Source organism: Colletotrichum spaethianum (assembly GCF_022836535.1).
Source record: "Colletotrichum spaethianum MAFF 239500 DNA, contig38, whole genome shotgun sequence".
Taxonomy (NCBI): domain Eukaryota; kingdom Fungi; phylum Ascomycota; class Sordariomycetes; order Glomerellales; family Glomerellaceae; genus Colletotrichum; species Colletotrichum spaethianum.
Window position 1 is genome coordinate 272,602 of NW_026054808.1, and position 20,140 is coordinate 292,741.

The following is a 20,140-nucleotide window of genomic DNA, read 5'->3' on the forward strand; positions in this document are numbered from 1 at the left end:
AACTTCTGCTTTTACTATAAGTATTTTATTGTTTTATAGTATTATAGTTAATAAGAAACTTTTAGTTAATAGTGTTGAATGGATTCTCTCTTCCTGAGAGAACCCGTTTGTACGATCGTACACGGGTTAAAAGTTAAGGTGAACCAAAGATATATTTACTGTGATTATCTTCCTAACTACAAGACTTGGCTTTTGTACACGAGATATATGATCTTGTATATCCCTGAGTTAGTTCGGCATGAATATACTTTTGATCCCCTTAATGGATAACCGAGAGCCGAATATCCAGTCTGTGCCCTCTGCCATGATGTGTGTCCCTGAGTCGTGCGTGTCGTACAACCAGCTGGTGCTGTTATTCTAACAAATAGTATATTTTTTGTTATTAAAAACATTTAAAGACTTAAGTATATTATTACTATTAATAATGTATTCTTAGTAGTCTAAAACTTAAAGTATAATCATTACTTTATTTACTACTATTAGAGCAAAGGGGACTTTAATAAATAGTATAGTAAATTAGTTACTTTTCTTGTAGAGATATATGTGACGAAAGTAGTTGATGACTGTATGACTGCTCTGGATAAGATTCACAATATGACTAACACGACGCAAAAATGTGTACCAAGAACTAAGGAAATAGCGCTCAAATCTTGGTTAGCGATTTCCATGATAAAGCTTCCCACTAGTATCGCAATATCTTAGCCGATATCAAAAGGCAAGTCGTCCTATGTCTGCACTATGCACCCAGCGCTTACAGCAACTTTTGAAGAGGCCTACCCCCGACACGTTCTGACCGTAGGAACCTTGTCGTTATTGATTTCGGCGAGTGGATTGGCCATGGCATTAATGGAGAAAAGTTTGCCTCATTACCCATCTAATCGCTTATGGAATTTTAAAGCTGGTCCTTACAGATACCTGTAACCCTCACTTCGAACCCTCCATACAGAGCTTTCAATCTTCGACTGTTCGTCATCTCTTTAAAGCAATGATGATCTTAACGGGAAGTCTACTCAGGAGCAAAAGGAATTGCTTGAGAAACTCAATTCTAAATCTAGTGTCAGAGCAGCCGAGGGTTTTGATATTCTGGAATCAATGTTTGAGAGGGAACCTGATATTCGGGCAACTATTGTGCAGTGAATTGCGGTGCAACCAGAAAATTTACAGCCTCAAGTGGATCTACTTGTTGCTAGGCAAGTGTAGTTCCAGCGCAAAAAATTTGACTCAAGCGCCAACAGCGCTCAACAGGTCAGTGTTCCTGAGAATAGCAAAAGCTGAGGCTGGTTAATGAAGTCAGTATATTGTGGATCAATAAGATTGTAGACATTACCACAATGATTTATGTGGATCAATACCGAATTAGAATTAGAGGGCTTTTGAATGAGGCGTTTGGAACCTGACACAATCAACGAGCCCACGAGTTGGTCTATGAGCAGGCTTCAGGAAGAGGATTGCATTAGAATAAGTCACATGTATCGGCATAAAGACAACAACGAATAAGAAACGAGGCAAGATATTGATCTGGGTGATTTTTTTCTCTCATTACATTGCACGGCCTGTCGCGACACGCAAAATGTTTTGGAAAATTCACTGAAAGCGGAGGGGAGGAACACGGAGATGGGAAAAGATCGCAGCAGGATCAGAACCAAGATAGATGATATAGCTCATTGACTATGATCCATCCCTAACACTGGCTATTACAGACAATGTGTTGCAACAGTTGTTTATTTTAGTATACCTTAAGCTAAGGTTCCACGGAGCCCTTTTCTGCGATCAACCATATACATGGTGTGGATACTGCATAACATTCGCAAAACCGTTTTGTAACAATAGGCCACATCTCGTCTTTCAGCAATAGCCTATTGCCTAGGTTTGATTGGCTTCTGACCGTAGACGACGTGACTACAACATTGTTAGCGATGCACTCAGCCATATCCGACGAAACTCACATGTCAAACATCGCGTGGAATGAGTTGCTCTTCAACTCCTTCCGAACGTTGGCCAACTGCACCGTGATCTCCACCTGCGATTTCCCAAGCATCTCAGAGAAGAGCTTCAGCGACAAGGCCTCCAACCCGTTAAGCGTTAAAATCAGGTTCATCATGCCCAGATCACTGTACCACTGGTCTTTGGGCCAAGGGCCAAGCGGCGCCCGCACACGGTCTGCAACAACATTTTGGAATTGGGCATTCCTGACCCAGCCCTCCAGCTTCGGCCCGACGCTGGGATCGCGGCCTGTTGCCGAGCAGGCTTCCATGAAGGCGGTCATCCACTTAGAAGTGGCCGTCTCCTTCGAGTAGGTTCCGTCCTGGGAGTAGAAGGAGGTGTTGACGTCCTGGAACTCTGCCCAGCCTCCCGGAGCGAGGTTGCTAGACTCTTCAGCTTCCCTACCATGTGAAGCAGCGAAAGCGGGGAAACTTACTCGTAAATGTTCTCCATCAACTTGGGCCAGTCTTTGATTGAGGCTCCCATGTAGCGACAAAAGATGAAGTCATACTTTTTATGGCCGACCCAGGGCTCCTCGATATCATCAATCTCAAATTTGACGTTCGGAGGGTGCCTGGAATTCAAACTGGTAAGTTGGACGAAGTTCGTCGAAAACAATCAATTGGAGGATTCAAGATGAAGTGTTGGACTTACCACTCAGGAGTAATGGCGCTCAGGTCGATGCCAAGTACCTAGTGTTGTACTTAATCCCTGTGATGTGAGGCGGCGGATAAATGTGCTGTAAAGAAGCGTGGCGCAAACTTACTTCAGCATTTTCGAAAATGTCTCCAATTTCGACGGCCCCTGTCAAATGGCATAGTCAATATATATGATACCTGAGTCAAAGTTGGCCCTTAGCCGCCACTTACAAATTCCAGTGCCCGTTCCGATATCGAGAACACGCTGAACCTTTTCCTTCTGAAGCGGGGCGCGAAAAAGCACGCTGCCCATTGCCTTCACCATCATCGCGTGAGCGAGATCAAGTCGGTCCATCTCGAACTACAGTCCCAAAGTCAGAAACACGTCCATGCTTTGCTCCTTCCTGGTGAAGTCGCACCTCATCGTTGGGAAACTTGTAAGCTACATGGCCTGTTAGCAGACCACGATCCGTCTGGCTCTTGCCTAGATGTTTAGGCTACAAATAAGTCTACCTACATCCAGGGCGATACGCGTGATAGCGGCGACCATACTCGATGGGATAGTCGACGACACTGGACGTGAGTGAAGCAGTGTAGGATGAGCTGATAGGTTAACAACACATTGGCCACCAGGCTGAAAGCAGGGTGCCGTACATTCTTTCATCCATGGAAGATGTGTCATCCGTGGCCTATTAAGAAAGCACTAATTGTCAGCAATAGTGTTCCTGAGGTCCCGATCCAATGGTGTGCGCAGCTGGTACTGACATATGCCTCATCGTTAATTTCCACCTCCTCCGCTGGCTCGGGCTGCGGCGGCGGCAGGGCCACCGCGGAGGGTCCGGAGGTGGTCGCAGGTGCAGTCGCAGGCGCGGTCGCAGTGACTTGCCCGGTCTCCGACTCCTCGGCCATATTCTCAATAGTCAAAATGCTTCTGGTGAGAATTACCCGGATTGTGTTGTCTGCGGCTCGTGCAGGTTGGTGAGTGGTAAGATGTCCTTTTGAGAGATGGCGGGGTTTCTAGCCAAAAGTCGTCCGTTGCCCCATTCTTTTCCCGCAAGGGTCGTGGTTGCAGCAGACTTATCCTTTAACGACCGAAACCCATAAAGACTCTCGAGTTCTGGGTTCGTCGGCTGTCGCTAGCGGTATCGCAATCTCCGTCTCTGCATTTGATGAACCAATTGTCTTCACGCGCTTCGATTCTCCGGCCGAAGGAAGTGGGGTATCGGGGGATCTATCGCTCGTTATCATCCCAGACACCATTGTGCTCTACCTTTCCCAGGCTTGAAGGCTCTGAGGTGACTTTTTACGTTGCAGCGTTTGTGGTATAAAACCTTTTATACCCACCCACCAGTACTAAAATCCAGATTAAAAGACATTTTGGGTCGGTTGTCTCAATTAGTCCTTCTATCATAAGGTTTCTACTTCAGTAAACAGTAAGAAGCACCCCAGTGGTACCCTTAGATGTGCAAAGACCCAGATACCCTAGAAGGAGCTCGTATATGTTGGGATCTCAGCGCCTATTGAAAACACAGCTGCTAAAGGGATACTGGAATGAACTTTTTTTGCCATTGGTGTGGGGCGCCCAACTTGATCATCTTGCTCATAAGCATCTACACTTTGTCAGATAAAAGTAGCTTGCTTGTAAGCTTAGAAACATAGTGTCCACTTTGGTCATCATTCTTTACAAGGCTTCCTGTAGTCTTTTCCGGGCGGCCGCTTCCCAAGGATTCATGAACTGGTTCCCAGAGCCCCATGTGGTTCTCAAGGCATCTAGATTTTGTTACGGCACCGCCTTGGGGCGTTTCAAGCGGCTGAAGCTGTTTGATTCCTAGGGACGCCCCTAAGATGAGACCCAGTAATTTGCCTGTCTGAAAAGGTATGTACCGCAGGACTAATTGCAACAAACCCCGTTTTACTATGTGTGTTTCATAAAGTTTTCAAAGTGTGCAATTTCCGACTTCTGCAGCGAAATTATTTGAAATACCCACGACCTTTATGACAGCTGTTTGCTCGCTTACGCCGCTTGAAGTCTTCCCGACGGCTAAAATGTGCTAGAGAAAATATGATGTTGAAAGGTATTGTGGTGTTAATGATTGTTCAAAGGTGGGTTACCTGAGTTAAATGAGGATATTATCCTGGTTCCCAAAGAGGAATTCGAAATTCGACTGCCGGAAGTTATCTGGGATCAGCTCGCTAGCGTTTTCTGTCATGTGCAGCAGCTGCTGGCCATCAGCCCAGCGGGGCCAATTCAAAAGCGTTCTGTTTTCCGCTGTCGCATCCATCGCTTTGTCGTTACTGCCGCCGACACCACTAGAACTGTCATTGAGGTTAAGATTGTAAAGAAAGTTCAAGTAGTACTGTCGCACGAAATAAAGAAATAGGCGAACAGCGTGAAAAGCCTTTTCGCGAGGACGTGAAAGCGTTTAGCCATGATGATGGTGGCTACTGAATGAGGTTGGTTCTTACCGCTACCGTATCTAAAACAAGCCTGGAGATATCCGTGTGCTGATTAGGTTATGTGCCCAGAGGAGGAGCCGCCTCGCTTTTATATCGAAAGCATACTTTGAACCTGATTGGTTATATACTACTGCACAACTCTTAACCATGAGACTTGCTTCCCTTTTATTCTTTGTCTGAGCTTTCCTATCCTCGGCTCCGTATGAGAGCCAATGCCAGAATCTTTCTAATCTGTCACATGTCACAGGGTCATAGACGTTGTTCTTGATATCCCTGGAAGTGCCAATCGGTAACAAAGAACCAATTTTGCGTTATGCACAAACCAAATTTGACGTTGAGTGCAACTTACTATACGACACTAAGATGCATACTACTTCTGGTACTACTAGTCGCGCGAATGCGATTGGCTAATTGGAAAGACCTGCCAGCACAGTCCTCCTCCCTAACCAAGGTCGTTTCAAACTCCTGTCGTCAACAATGCCAATTGGATTTAAGATGAACGACGCTCAATGAAACCAAAAGGGAGTGTAGTATATTTGTTTCAACCCAACCGACCTCATGTTTGTTTAGCCTCGCCTATTTTATCGCATTCTCTTTCACATGTCACGGTCTTCCAATTCTCGCACTTATCAAGTCATGGCTTACCTTACAAGTTACTATCTATGCAAGATTGGGATATGATATGGAGATAAACCTGATTACATTCTGTGCCGAGTAGATACACTTGACAGAACTAAGTTTATAGTAGCTATTCTACCTAATCAACAATAACATTTCCATCTCTATCCCCCCGTACCTCTTTCTATTAACTAAAACGGGATCTTGAACCTGTATTCTAGTCTTTCTTTTAGGACTTCTTAGCATTTTGTAATTTACTATTAAGAGAATCCAGCGTAGCAAGAGCGCACTCATTGGGAATGTTGTAGCTTGGTAACCTCCTCACCCAGCGAGAAGCCTACACAGGGACAAGTATCAGCACGGCTACTTTTGATACTGTTAAGAATTGTTAAGGAGGTAGTTGCTTGATATAAATCTTGGAAGAGGGCAATCGATGGCATCATCAGACAGATTGGGAGCACAGCCCGGTCAGTCACACCCTGCAAGGTGGGGCCAACCCCTCGGCCACAACGAGGGGCATATCCCACTTCACTTTGCCGCTGGCCACGCAGTTAGACATCCCATCTCCATACCGAATACCTCAACAGAGCCATCAGCAATATCACCACTTTGACGTGATCGTTGCTATCAATCGTACGGGTAACACCGTCTGCGAGACCAACAATAACTAACGCATAAAGCCAGTCGGATCATAGTATTAAAAGTCCTTTTTTTTCACAGATTAGATGTGCATCTCACGTATTTACTCCATGCGGATTTCTTGAACCTCCCAAGTCTTTTCTACAAGAACACCAAACTCGCCGAGAAATATTGCAGCGCTCCTTCGCCGGAGGTTGCGATATTGGTCCTCGTTGTGCCCCCGGTCAATTTTGGGGCTGGTTTGATACCCTCCTGAGCCTTTCTAGTCGGGCTTCCAACGAGTATCTCTTTAGTGGCAATCTCAAAGTCTTTGCTTGGTGAGCTCGCATATCTAAGCGAATGGTAAGATTTAAGTCGCCACTTGTTTGTCGCCGATTGCCGCCAATCAGTCCGACTTCGCTCCCATTCGCGCGATGATTATATTGTGATGTCAAGTTCTCTGACACATCTCTTCCCATGGAAGCCTGGCCCTGGGCCACTTCCTGTGGTTGTTGGAATAGTGAGTTACTCTTAGGATCGAGAAGGTGGTGGACGGTAGCCAAAGATGCAGTCGTGATACCAACACCAAGCTCGGCAATCGTCCAGCAAGCCGTGCTCATGTATCCCATTGGCGGTGCATTATACAAACTCCAGATCCGGCCGCCGGAGATGATAGGAACACTGATTGACGCCTGGTTAGTTACCGAACGATATAAAGAAGGAATGTATGCTTCTCGGCATGGCACGAGGAAAAACTTACATGGCGTCGATACCGAATACTCCCAATGCTGCCCAACATTGGCGGTTACGTAGCTTCAAGGCCCAAAGTGTGGGCAGAGGTAGGAACAGTACGATGATATTCGTGACTATTGTTCCCGTAGCATTGAAGTACGTCGACAAGACGGTGGGCAGGCACTTGGCACCCATAACACTGTGATCCCAGTTGGTTTGGATAGGGAAGCATATGAAAATTCCGAGGAAGATTTGCGTTGAGCTCCATGCCGCGACAACGAGAACAGCGACAATATAGATATATCGCATGATGCGGACATGTCTGAAGATATGATAAAACTGGAATAAGAAAGTCATTTTTAAAGATGCTATAGCGACGTTGTAAGTTATCCCGGTTGCGTATGGGATCTGGTGTAAACCTTAGTAAAATGCCAACTCTCAAGGCCGAGATTCACCATATACCTTTGCGCTTTCGCCTTCTGTTTTGATCATTGTATGAATGAACGGAAGATAGCTCTTCATATATATACTCTGCATGGCATTGACCCCAATAGTGCTGAGCTATGGCATGTTGTATGAGTAAACATATCGTAGCGGTGAGGGTCAGAATGAAGGACATACTAATGCACACACTGCCCAAGCGTCGTCTATCCAAATTCGTTTCGTGATGAATAATCGGGTGTAAAGCCTAGTGATGACCAAAGCAGTTGTGATAATAGTCACAATGGCGCTGAATGCAATTGTTGCATCTGCTTGACTTGCATTGTAGACAAAATGTGACTGAGCCAGAGGCCCATCGCCAGAGGCCCATCGCCAGATGGGGACGGCGGCTGAGCCCCACTGGGGGCGATAAATGTTCGCTCATATCTTCTTGAAGAGCCAACAAGGCAAGGGCTGTGTTTTGGGCTCAAAGGTCTGCCCGCAAGCATTTGAATCGAACAAAGCACATCACTCAAAACCACAAATAAGAAAGTGGACAGGATGCTTCAGCCCAGTGAATTAATGGGAAAGAGTTCTTTAATATGACTTGATTCCCCTGCATTCGACTGCTGTGTTCCTTAGGCAGGGCCAGAACACAGACTTGAAGCATGGCCTAGATTAGTGAAACAATGAGGGGTGGTCAAGGCCTGGACATATATCCAATTAGGCATGCTTCTCACAGCGATTAAGAGCCGTCATTGCAAGGCCATATTGTGGAGCTAGCAGAACTGCTACTTGAACCGGGAAACAAGACGAGTAAGGGCGATTCGAGCAGTTCGAAATCCTCACAGCCCATGCATACATGCAAGGGTTGGATAAACTTCTGTCATCGTTAGCGTCGAAGCTTGGCAAAACACCCCTATGTCCCGTGGGACTTGTGCGTAAAAATATGTTCGAACGCCTAATCGCCGGGCCGTTACCAGTCATAATCCGCTGAAAATTGATGTCATTCTTGTCCGAGGGTTCCCCAGGTTACCTCCATGGATAACGACATCCAAACAAAACCCAAATCTCGGGTCATGAACCTCGAGCTAAGGCAGGTCACCCAGTCAGCTGCGAGGTGCACTGATTGAGAAATTGAGCGATTTGCTTATCACAACTTTACATTTATGGCCACAGAAGCAGTTGCAGCCACAATGACTCAATAGTACTAGGCAAAATCAGCGAAATCAAAGTGGACTAACACTGCACGACCTATTCGAATCTTTCAGTAGTCAGACGACACTTATTTCCCCAGATTTGGCGCGGTGGATATTGCCCTATAACTTGTTTTGGCTGATATATGAACCGGTTGAGGAGATGCGCCCTTGCTATCTCCAGATTTTGGCATACCCTCCTCTTGGCTAGAAGGATGACCCCTGCATCCATCACGAACGGCCGGGACGAAGCACACGAAGTAACTGCAACTATGCTCCGTAGCGGAAGGAGGATTACCATTGATGTGTCTGTGCAGCTCCTCTTTGATTGGTTGTTTCTGGGCCGTCCCCCCTGTTGACGCTGTGGTCACTTAAACGGGAGCGATTTTAGTCCACCTGCCTTTTTTGTTCTACTCTAGAACACCAGAGGTACAGAGGAAATCGAAATTGGTTTCCATGTTCTCAAACAGAAACTCTTCTGCGTACAGGCAATTGTGGATCCGTTTGCTGACAGGATACATGATGAGGCCCAGAGAGTACTTTCCTCGACCTGCATAGAAGACAGAAATTGCGGCGCGGTATAGAACACTGATATATAGAATCTCCTGTCTGCTGACGGCGAGAAGGGCCTTCTGTGCACCGCAGCTCTGTTGTCCTGTACCTCTCTGCCTGTATGTAAGGCCTGGAAGCCTGAAGTAAAATGATAGGCGCCCTTTGCCCCAAGCTGGGACGTCCCGGCGTTAAGAAACACAAAAAAACAAACAAGACAGAAATTGTTCTTACACTGTGTTCGTGGTTTAGACCTATGTCGCATAATCCAAGATCCAAAAACGGCGGTGATTAATGCAGTCTCGGTTTATGCCTTTTGATGGACTCCACAGCACCTGTGCATTCATTGGTTGGTCAATCTCCGTCCATAGAACAAAAGTCTTTCGACCAGCCATGTTTTACACTCGCGACTGTCCAGAAAGTACGGCCCCAGAATGATTAGCGTGACGTGAGTCTTCTCCCGTAAAATTACAGTAGGATGTTCGCGGCGTGCGCCAAAGGTTTTGAACGTGGATCGAAATGGCACTGGCAGTGGCAATAAACACATAGTCGTTTTCGGCTCAGGTGAATCGTCGGGCCAACAGACATCACGAGGTGAGTAGCTTGTGCGGCCTGTGCGTAATGCACCTCAGCAGGGGTGAAACGTCGCTCTGGCAAGCTGTGACCCTTGTCAATAAACGAAAACACGATAACACTCCACGATGTCTTCTGTGCGTACTTGATCGTCTGAAGATCATCATTCGAACTACAGTAAATAAATAAAAGGTCATCAACAAGATCAGACCGGACCGGCCCGAGACGCGCCGTCGCGTGGTCATAGCCTCAAGCCCCTTTCTCACCGTTGACAATCTTGTTATTTACTCGGTGCCGTTTATCGTACGACACCTTCGTCGCTAACATACTTAGATGGTGGTGGCATTTGAGGCATCTCCCACAAAGACCTCGCGCAAGAGTCGAAGCCAACGCAACACTTTGATTTCATTGGCAGAACAGTTCCTAGAAACTCATGCGACTTGCGATACCTGGACCTCTTGTGGGCAGCTATTGCAGTAGCGACGGGGCTGTCTTATCTTGCCTTACATCTGGGCACCCCAGTACCCACACGGAGCAACCAGCAGCCAATCACGCCAACATCAATCACTTAGTGCTTACTCTGGATGGCGGTTGGTCCTGCAGGCTGCGATGCCACGCCACGTCTGACCCCTCACGGCAAGGCTGAGAACATGATTCTGTTCACACCATACTGTCTCGATGGAGGGCACAGAGGTCTTCACAAAACGGAATGCTCGACGCCATGTATTTTTCTATAACTTGCGCCCACACTTAGTCTTCCCCCCTTTGCTAAGGTCCAACACCAAAACCGACGCGACATGGCCAAGTCCGTCCCCGCCTGCGACTTCACCGTCGGCTGGATCTGCGCTCTGCCCATCGAGCTAGCAGCCGTGGCCAAGATGATAGACAAGGAATTCGCTGACCTCCCGTCCCACCCGACCGATTCTAACCTCTACCATTTCGGCCGGATTGGTGTCCACAATGTTGTGGCTGCTTGTTTACCTGCCGGCTAGATGGGCACAAACCAAGCAGCTATGGTGGCCAGCCAGATGAAGAGCAGCTTCTTTTTGCTGCGGTTTGGTGTTCTTGTTGGTATTGGTGGTGGCGTCCCGAATCTTGATGACGATATTGATATTTGGCTGGGTGACGTTGTTATTAGCTAGCCGTTAGGGCAGCACGGTGGAGTGATCTAGTATGACTTTGGGAAGACTGGGGCGGATGGCTGTATTATTCGCATGGGCAGCCTTAATACGCCACCGACGATCCTCCTTAGCGCCTTAGCCAAGCTCTGCGCTAATGATATCTGGGGTAATACGTAGATCCTTATATATCTATCTAAACTCTCTATTTAGCTAAGGTTTATGTTACTAGGCCCTAAAAAAGATATACTTTATAAGGTATTGTTGCTATACTTTAGTAGAGCTATATATGTAAAGTGCTGTCTAGAAGACTTGGTAAATAGGAACGTATGCGTAATAATGGGCCTAGTACTGTTTTTTTGGTAATATTGTATCTGGGAATTAGATGATGAAAAATGGGTTGATGTGCGACAGATACAGTTAGGAGCTGGGAGGCGTCTTGTGCTTCGAGATGGAGGTGGCTGGTCTGATGAATAACTTGCCTTGTATTATTGTTTGTGGTATCTGTGACTATGTAGACGTATACAAGAATAAGCAGTGGTAACTATATATAGCGGCTATTATAGTAGTGTATGTAAAAGAGCTACTATATACTATTTCATTATAAGTTTTAAGTAATTTAGATAGCTTAGAGAATTATAAGTAAAGTGTATTATATATTAGTTAAGATCTTAATGCCTATTAGTTTACCTAAAGCCTTATTTTGTTGTTTTATTTAGATAAAATAAAAACTTTGTTGGTAAAGATAAGATATTAATATAGCTTCTTGAGAGGACTCCTTTGAGCGCTAACAAAGATGCTTGTTAGAGAACTGCTATTGTGGGTCTTAGAGGGATAGGTAAGACATAAGTTGCTATTGAAGTTATGTACTACGTTTATGATATATACTTAGATTGCTCTGTGTTCTGGGTACTAGCTGTAAGCATAGTTATATTTGAAAATGTGTATTGTGAAATTGGCTGGGCGCTTGATATCCAAGATATTAAGGATGACCAGGTAGACGTTAAAAGCTTAGTAATAGCTGTATTATAATAGGATAACGTTAATAGCTGGCTTTTGATTATTGATAACGCTAATGATGCAAAGCTGTTGTTTATAAGCTCTAAGTTAACGAGCTATCTCCCCTCTAGTTGGAAAAGCTTTATCCTACTTATAACGCGAAACCATCAGGCTGTAGTAAGATTTAGTCGTAGTTACCTTATACGCCTACTAGAGATAGGTAACATAGAGGCCACTTAACTCTTATGTAACAGCTTAGACAGAAGCCAGACTAGTAATAATTAAAGCACTATATAGTTGCTTAAATACTTTACTTATCTGCTTTTAGTTATATGATAAGTATTAGCTTATATAGCTTTTAATAAAAATATAACTGTTTTTAAATATCTTAAATATTATAAAGCTAGTAATAATAGGCTTATAAAGCTATTAAGTAGTAATTTTGAAGATTAAGATTAATACAAAGACATTTAGAACTTAATTGCTATAACATAGCTGATTTTCTCTCAGCACATTTTAAGGGATAACCTATTAGTAGTAATTTACCTTAGTTTTATTTATTATCTCACAGAGAGAGATATCCTAAGAGCTCTTTTGCTGACTAGAAAGGACGAAATGGACATAGACGACAAAATGGACATAGACGACGAAATGGACACCGATGAAGCGATAAGCACGCTAATAGCCTACGCGTTCATTTTGAAGCGAGACGCAGTAGATAGATTCGATGTTCATTGACTGGTGCGCTTAGTGATGCATAACTGGCTATGCGAGCAAGGGAAGGAAGAAGAGCAAGTGACAGAGACGATTTACTAGCTTTATAAGAGGTTTCCTTGGCCAGACCACGGGAATAGAGATGTTTGGATGGCTTACTTACCGCATGTGTAAGCGGTACTTCAAGTCCAGAGCCTTTGCAAAGATCATGAGGCGCTTTGGAATTTGCTATGTAACGCAGGAGAAAGTAATAGTCTGCTTGGGAAGTATGACGAGGCGGAGTAGATGCTTTGGTAGAGCGTGGAGCTAAGGCAAAAGACACTAGGACTAGAGAATCTGTCCATACTAGTCAGCATGGATGACCTGGCAGAAGTGCTTCGAAGCCAGGGAAAGTACGATGTGACGGAGCAGATGCATCGGCAGACACTTGGGATAAGGCGGAAGGTGCTAGGACTAAAGAATCCTGATACACTGATCAGCATAAACAACTTAGCACTTATGCTTCAAAATCAAGGGAAGTACAACAAGGCAAAGTAGATTTATCGGCAGATATTAGAGCTAAAGAAGAAGGTTCTAGGACCAGAGAACCCCGACACACTTAACAGCATAAACAATCTAGCTAAAGTGCTTCGAAGCCAAGGGAACTACGATGAGGCAAAACAGATGCATTAGTAGACGCTGGAGCTGTATAAGAAGGTATTAGGACCAGAGAATTTCTTTACACTCACCAGTATAAACAACCTAGCAGAAATGTTTCAATATCAAGGGAAGTACGATAAGGCAGAGCAGATGTACCGATAGACGCTGAAGCTATACAAGAATGTGCTGGGACTAGAGAATCCCGACACACTTATCAGTATAAACAACCTAGCAGGAGTACTTTGTAATCAAGGGAAGCACAATAAGGCGGAGCAGATGCATTGGGAGACGCTGGAGCTGAGAGTGAAAGTGCTGGGGACAGAAAATCCCAAAACACTCACTAGCATGAACAACCTGGCTGAAGTGTTTCGAAAGCAGGGGAAGTACGAAGAGGCAGAGCAGATGCATCGGCAGACACTGGAGCTGAAAGAGAAAGTGCTGGGACCAGAGCACCCCTCGACCCTCAGGACACGGCATAACCTCCAGGCTATTTTGGAAACATGGATAGACTCTTGTTCAGCGTCTTCGACAGATTGATTTTACTCCAGTCCATGTTGATAAGAAGTCGCAGCGTAGAATGAGACTGGAACATATAACAGTAGCTTTTGAAAACGGGCCATCCATTGTCTCCGAAACAAACAAAAGGATAACATATAAAAGCTCAAATGCAAGCTATGACACTTCAAGAAGGCAACTGGCGCCTTGAATGAGACCGTTGAACGTACACCACGGAAACAGAAAAATAGAACATTATGAGTGAGAGAGTTGATCCCAAGTCACGTGGCAATAAACCGGACCGATACTAATAAGCAGCTTGATCATAACATGGGCAAGGAAGAAAGTAACCATCTATACCCAGAGAATCTGCGTAGATCACCCCGCTCAGGGTTTGAATTAAAGGGCCTAGAGTTCTTGGGCACAACATGCTAAGCCATGCTCCGGGGATCTAGGCCCGAACCTTCAGATTCAAGATCCTCGGTAGGTATAAATTGTTACAAGAGGCATGACCACTGCGTATGTTGCCATTGGCCCCTGCATTGGTTTTGCTTGCAATACTGTGTCATGTTGAGCTTTTACTGTGTGGACATGTTACTCAGTATGGGAAACATAATGTACCAAAGTCTGAAATCCAGGGTGACTTACATCTAAAGACATAAATGCATCGCCGAGCTTCCTATCCTTCCCTACTGCTTTCCGTGCCTCTAACCCAAACTCAGTATGCAGTTCCTCGCTCAGTACAAGCTGTTTGATCGGTATACAAAGAATTAGTCCGATGCCGCCAAACGGGATTGCGATCCACCAGACCCATCGCAGACTGTCTTGGTAAACACTGAGTACTTCAACCATCAAATTTGGGGTGGTTTTCAGAGTGCGCATCAATCCTTCGCTTGCCATGGCATACGCGCCGCCGCCAGCGAGCTGTTCGCGCAACGGCGCGTCGCTGACGCGATACAACAACTTTTGGATCCGCGCATTGAAGATGGTAGTGGGAATAGCAATGCCCCATAAGCAGCCAAAGCTACGCATGAAAGCCCATGTAGATGTGGCAGTGGCAACGTCGGACTCAGGTAGCGTAGCTTGGATTGGAGGTAGGGTGCTGGAAAAGATCATTCCGGATCCGGCGCCGAACAGCACCTGAAAGCCCGCCCAGTTGCGGGCAGGTGACTGGTCTTCCAGTAGGGAGAACAGTCCACTGGAAGCGGTGAGCATAATGTACCCCAGAAAGTGGAATAAGCGGTATTTCCCCGTGACGGCAATCAGTATGCCAGTAACTATGCCAAAGGGCGCAATGGCAGCGGTGATGGGAAGCACGAATACCCCGGATTCAGTTGCAGTGGCCCCACGGATGGCCTGAAAGGTAGTTAGTTTGATATAGGTGTCTCTGTACCGAACAGCGCATGAAGTGCCGCACCTGGAAGTAAACGGGCAGGAAATATCCAACCCAGTACAGCAACACCGACTGTATGAAAGCTATCCAAAGTGAGCAGATGGCGGTTGCGCTTGAAAACATCCGAATTGGAATCGAGGGTTCGCTACAGAATCTCGAGGTCTGATGGGCGTAGAAAAGAAAGAGTCCGGCGACCCCAATCAAAAGAGGCAGGACAATCTTCCATGAGGACCAGGGGTAAGAAGTTCCGGCCCAAGTGAGCGCAAGCAGGATAGAGACGACGGCGGCAGTGAGTATTGTATTCCCGACGAGGTCTACGCGCTTCAGCTGCTGCCACGTACTACCACTACCATGAGGGTGTTCGACGCGTAGGAATAAGACCAACAGCAGCAAAGAAGCAGCGCAGAGTGGTAGGTTGATGTAGAACACCCAGCGCCACGAAACATACTCCGCGAACGCGCCGCCCAGCACTGGGCCGACCACCGTCCCCACCGCCCAAACAGCGGCCATGAGCGCTACATACTTGCCTCGCTGGCGGAGAGCTACCATGTCGCAGATGACAATATCCACAAGCGTGTTGATACCGCCGCCGCCAACGCCTTGGATTGTGCGTCCGGCGATGATGAGACCTGCGTTGTTTGCGGCCCCGGCCATTGCGCTCCCAACAGCGAAGATGATAACCGAGATGATCATCATCCACCGCCGACCAAAAATGTTTGCCGTCTGTCCGAACAGCGGCAGAACCACCGTGGATGAAAGGATATAGGAGTTAGTAATCCACATGTAGAGCTCGCCAGCGTCAATGTCAAGCGCAATTGTCGGAAGGGCAGTTGATAGAATGGACGTGTCGAGGGCTGAAAGAAATGTCGTCACACATAGCGCTGGAAATACAGCCCAGAATCGCCATGTCTTCTTCTTTCGGGGAACAAGGTCTCTGTTAAGTTGTGATGGTGCCTCATCCCGTTCTAGTTCTTGTTCTCTTTGTACTGATAGTTCTACTACTGTTGACGCGGGAGGAGTCTCTTGCCGCACTGGCTCGTTCGTTGTTTGGCCCTTCTCCCCGGTGGATGGCATGGTTGACGTATCGTCTATGTTACAGGTGTGAGTGGTGATTGTGCGTGGAGTTTTTCATCAAACTTGGAGCAATGGCGTGGAACTCAATTTTGGTATCAAATGAACCAGGCGAAAGCAGTAGTAGTAAGGGATTGTCAAAGCATTGAGAGATGTGCGTTCGCAAGGCGCTGTCCTGGAACGGGGGTCAGCCAGAACCCCAAGCAACAGCATACGCGAAACGAGCTCGATTTGGTGCTCACTGCCGATCCCTCACCTGTGGATACTACAACAGCTTGGCTAAAAAGAACTTGTGTGCCAAGGGCGTTACCCCTCGGCTTACCTGCATAAACCACAGCCACCAAGAGCCCAACTTTCAGAGCGGAGAACGCAGCTCCGAACCTAGAATTTACACGCCTATGAAACTGGATTTTGCATGAGTTGGGTTTTATAGACCCTGAAACAACTGAGGTTATGTCTAAGGTACGCTTAGGCACATAGACCTAGCATCATAGTTAGCAAGGCCAATGTAAAAGGATATACATACTGAAAACAGTCGTGAGAGAGTATACAATAGTCATCTCCCATCTAAGGTGATCAACCATCAACAGGACAGCGCCAATTTTCCTGAATATGGATGAAGATAGACCTGAATAGGCCTAACCACTTTTTTCCCTGCGCTTCGCTGCAGCCATTAGGCGTAGGGTTGCTCTCAATGCTAAGCGGATCTCATAGGTTGACGACCAAATGCAGCAAACGTAGAACTTGCGCATATGTTTTCTATGCTTTCTGATACGTGTAAAAAATAATGTTTTTTCAGCCAGAGCAAATGAATACCCTTTTTATTTGTCCTATCTCTCAAAAAGCGAGACCTTCCAGCTTGTGTTGCTCATCCAAGCTTATCTGGATCTCTTGGGCAAGCCAATATGAAAGGCGCAGCAGGGTGCACCATCATGTCACCACGGTGGCCAAGACGCTCGATACCGAGTTGCGTACGAAGCAAATCATTTCATTCGGCAGCCGGTGAACCCCGTGCTGTGGACGCCCGCAAAACTTGCACTCTTTGGGTAAATGCTTTACAAGCCAAGGCGTAATAACCATCTGAAATTCCTATTGCAGGCTAGCATGCTTCTTTAAGACCGCGTACAACCTGTCCTCAGTGGCGGAATATGATGTGATAGACCGGTTCGTAAGCTTAGTTTGGGGGGTGAAGAACCCTTCAACTAGGCAACAGTCAATACAAAGCTGCCAAGAGACTGGCGAAGAACGTTGGAACTGGATTTGGAAAGATTCAGTATCTGTTGTGAGCCCCTCACATGTAAACAGTGCTGTCAACGAGCCACAAGCTGAATCCTGCTAAGATAACTGAGCCAATGGAATCTAGCAATTTCTTCACGACCGCTCCAATCTGGCGCGGTTGGTGTGCCGAAAGCCAATTGGAACTCCAGTCTTTGAAACGTGGGAGACACTTCCCACCTATCTGATGTACCCCTGAGACCACAAAGTCCCCTTGGCTCGCGGCAGTGTGCCGGCCACGCTAAATCTGACAGGTTTCTCCGCCGGGCTCGGGTCGCTGCGGGGCCTTCCTTCGGCCCCCAAAGTCACATAACGCCACCTACGGAGGGTCCCGGCCCCGCGCGTCTAGTCAGCGAAGACAAATGAACTCTGATATTGAGAAGGATTGCTGAACATGCATATTGTAGATATATGCTCTTGCGATTGGCAGTCTCGGATAACAACACGGCGGGTATTGCAACGCGGGCCTAGCTGCGTTCAAGTCACAATCCGGGCGCGGACATCATCAACGCCAAGTAGATGTAGTAGGTGAATGAAGCCGTGGTTAAGAATGCAGAAAAGAGGGGGTGTCTCTGCAAAGACGCTATGGTTGATTTCAGTCACTACTGCCTGTCAAATGCGAGCAGGAGAATCCACCCTTGGCGGGTCGGACGATCTAGCAACAGTACGAATGAGACCAAAGTTCCCAACACTTTCTGGCATACAAGTATCGCCTATTGTTACCAAAATGGTATATGACTGTCAGAAATCGAAATCTTGTGTCCCAAGTCGAGGCTTTCTCCCTCCTTTATCGACGGCTGTTGGTTGCTGTGCTCCTGGCCAACCAAGCATCTTATCAAAAGACCTGAAGATGGTATCATCACGTCTCCCTGGGCGCTTACATGGTGGACACCATACGATTGAGGAACAAAAACGTACAAGACACGATTTGAGGGTGCTTACACCCTGTAACTACGTACATGTAGCGAAAGAGTCATCATTTCCAGTAGAGACTGTGATGAACAAGTCCAAAATGTACAGAGTATATAAGATGCATCAATTTGATCAACTTTTGCTCCCTGGAATTTAGTCTTCATCCATTGACCTAGACTCATATGTCCATAGTCAGATCTTCTTTACTCTTGACCTGCTACTACCGAATTCATTGTGTTTAAGCTTGACAAAGATGTACGATCCTCAAGATGAGGGTATTGCAATCGTCGGGATGGGCAAGTTGTTCTTCTCATTCCTCTCATTTGACTCCTTCTTTACGTTTGCCCCCATTTCTCATCTCCAACCATATCTCCTACTTCCCATTGGGTCTAACTAATGTGTTTTTTTTTACAGCATGTCGCCTTCCTGGCGATATTCAAGACACAAAATCATTTTGGGACCTTTTGATGAGCCAGAAAATCGCACGAGGTCCCTTTCCAGGCAACCGCTTCAATGCTGCCGCTTTCTACAATCCCCAAAAAGGGCGGCCTGGAAATATGCGGTACACAGAGGGCTACTGTATCTCCAATAACCTTGAGGACTTTGATGCAGGATTCTTCGGCATGAATTCCTCCGATACCCTGTGTCTCGATCCCCAGCAACGTCAGCTACTTGAATGCTGCTTTGAATGCCTGGAGTCCGGAGGCGTCACACTCGAAGACGTTGCTGGTACCATGACTGGTGTCTATGTGGGCAATTTTGCCAGTGACTATGAGACCTTGGCGTTTAAGGAGCCCGAGAGAATCGAGGGTATGGCTGTCCTAGGCATGGGCAGAACGACAGTGAGCAACCGCGTGAGCTACATGTACAATCTCCATGGACCAAGGTGTGTAGCACCCCGTTCGCTTGCTACGCTATCAGACGAAAGGCTTCTTTTCTAATTACGCCTAATTCAGCGTTACCATGGACACAGCGTGCTCCTCAACGTTGTATGCACTGCACTTTGCACTACAAGCGCTCCGAAACGGTGAAATTCCTGCAGCGTTCGTCGGTGGCGTTAATCTGATTCTTACTCTCGAGTATCACTTTGCTATTGGACAGATTGGTGCCCTTTCTCCAACTGCTCAGTGTCACGCATTCGATGCCTCGGCCGATGGTTACTCCCGAGGAGAAGCCATTAATGTCATGTATTTGAAGCGCATGTCAGATGCGATCCGAGACGGCGACCCTATCCGCGGAGTCATTCGCGGATCATCGCTAACCGCGTAAGCTGCAGACCTGATTCAATATACATTTTCATCGTTCTCAGTCTCTTACAATCATGCTGACACAGGGATAATCAATTATAGAAACGGTAAAAATAACGGCATTACGCTCCCCAGTGCTCTCGCTCAAGAGCTATCTATTCGGAAGGCATATGAGCATTCAGGGCCACTGGACTATAATTCAGTTGGTTACGTCGAATGCCACGGGACCGGTACCCCTGCAGGAGATCCAATCGAGACAACGGCTATCGGCAATGTGTTTGGTCGTCATCGTGAATGGCACGACCCGCTGTACATTGGCTCCACCAAGCCACAGGTTGGCCACGGTGAGGCGTGTTCGGCAATCACGAGCATCATGAAAGTGGTGTTAGCAATGGAGAACGGAGTTATCCCGGGTACAGTCGGCGTAAAAAAACTGAACCCAGCTTGTGAGTTTTCTGTTCTTCGCATGACTTGGCTGGTCAGGTTGGTCTGA

At 46.6% G+C, this 20,140-nt stretch overlaps 4 protein-coding genes across 4 annotated transcripts; 2 read left to right on the forward strand and 2 right to left on the reverse strand.

Annotated features, from left to right (window-relative positions):
* Nucleotides 1–1,856: 1,856 nt before the first annotated feature.
* Nucleotides 1,857–2,976, reverse strand: ColSpa_10709 (secondary metabolism regulator LAE1; the record flags this gene model as incomplete). Its single annotated transcript, XM_049276921.1, has 6 exons — nucleotides 1,857–1,899; nucleotides 1,947–2,384; nucleotides 2,420–2,557; nucleotides 2,638–2,675; nucleotides 2,750–2,787; nucleotides 2,853–2,976. The coding sequence occupies 6 exons, from the start codon at nucleotides 2,974–2,976 to the stop codon at nucleotides 1,857–1,859; spliced, it is 819 nt and encodes a 272-aa protein (XP_049132878.1).
* A 7,605-nt stretch (nucleotides 2,977–10,581) lies between these two features.
* ColSpa_10710 (uncharacterized protein) lies at nucleotides 10,582–10,776 on the forward strand (the record flags this gene model as incomplete). The annotated part of the gene is made up of 1 exon (XM_049276922.1): nucleotides 10,582–10,776. The coding sequence occupies one exon, from the start codon at nucleotides 10,582–10,584 to the stop codon at nucleotides 10,774–10,776; it is 195 nt and encodes a 64-aa protein (XP_049132879.1).
* Nucleotides 10,777–14,246: 3,470 nt separating this feature from the next.
* ColSpa_10711 (efflux pump fus6) lies at nucleotides 14,247–16,216 on the reverse strand (the record flags this gene model as incomplete). The annotated part of the gene is made up of 3 exons (XM_049276923.1): nucleotides 14,247–14,309; nucleotides 14,398–15,105; nucleotides 15,167–16,216. The coding sequence occupies 3 exons, from the start codon at nucleotides 16,214–16,216 to the stop codon at nucleotides 14,247–14,249; spliced, it is 1,821 nt and encodes a 606-aa protein (XP_049132880.1).
* A 2,651-nt stretch (nucleotides 16,217–18,867) lies between these two features.
* ColSpa_10712 (prosolanapyrone synthase) lies at nucleotides 18,868–20,140 on the forward strand (the record flags this gene model as incomplete). Its single annotated transcript, XM_049276924.1, has 3 exons — nucleotides 18,868–19,286; nucleotides 19,357–19,665; nucleotides 19,750–20,140. 3 exons carry the CDS (start codon nucleotides 18,868–18,870, stop codon nucleotides 20,138–20,140), a joined length of 1,119 nt encoding a protein of 372 aa, XP_049132881.1.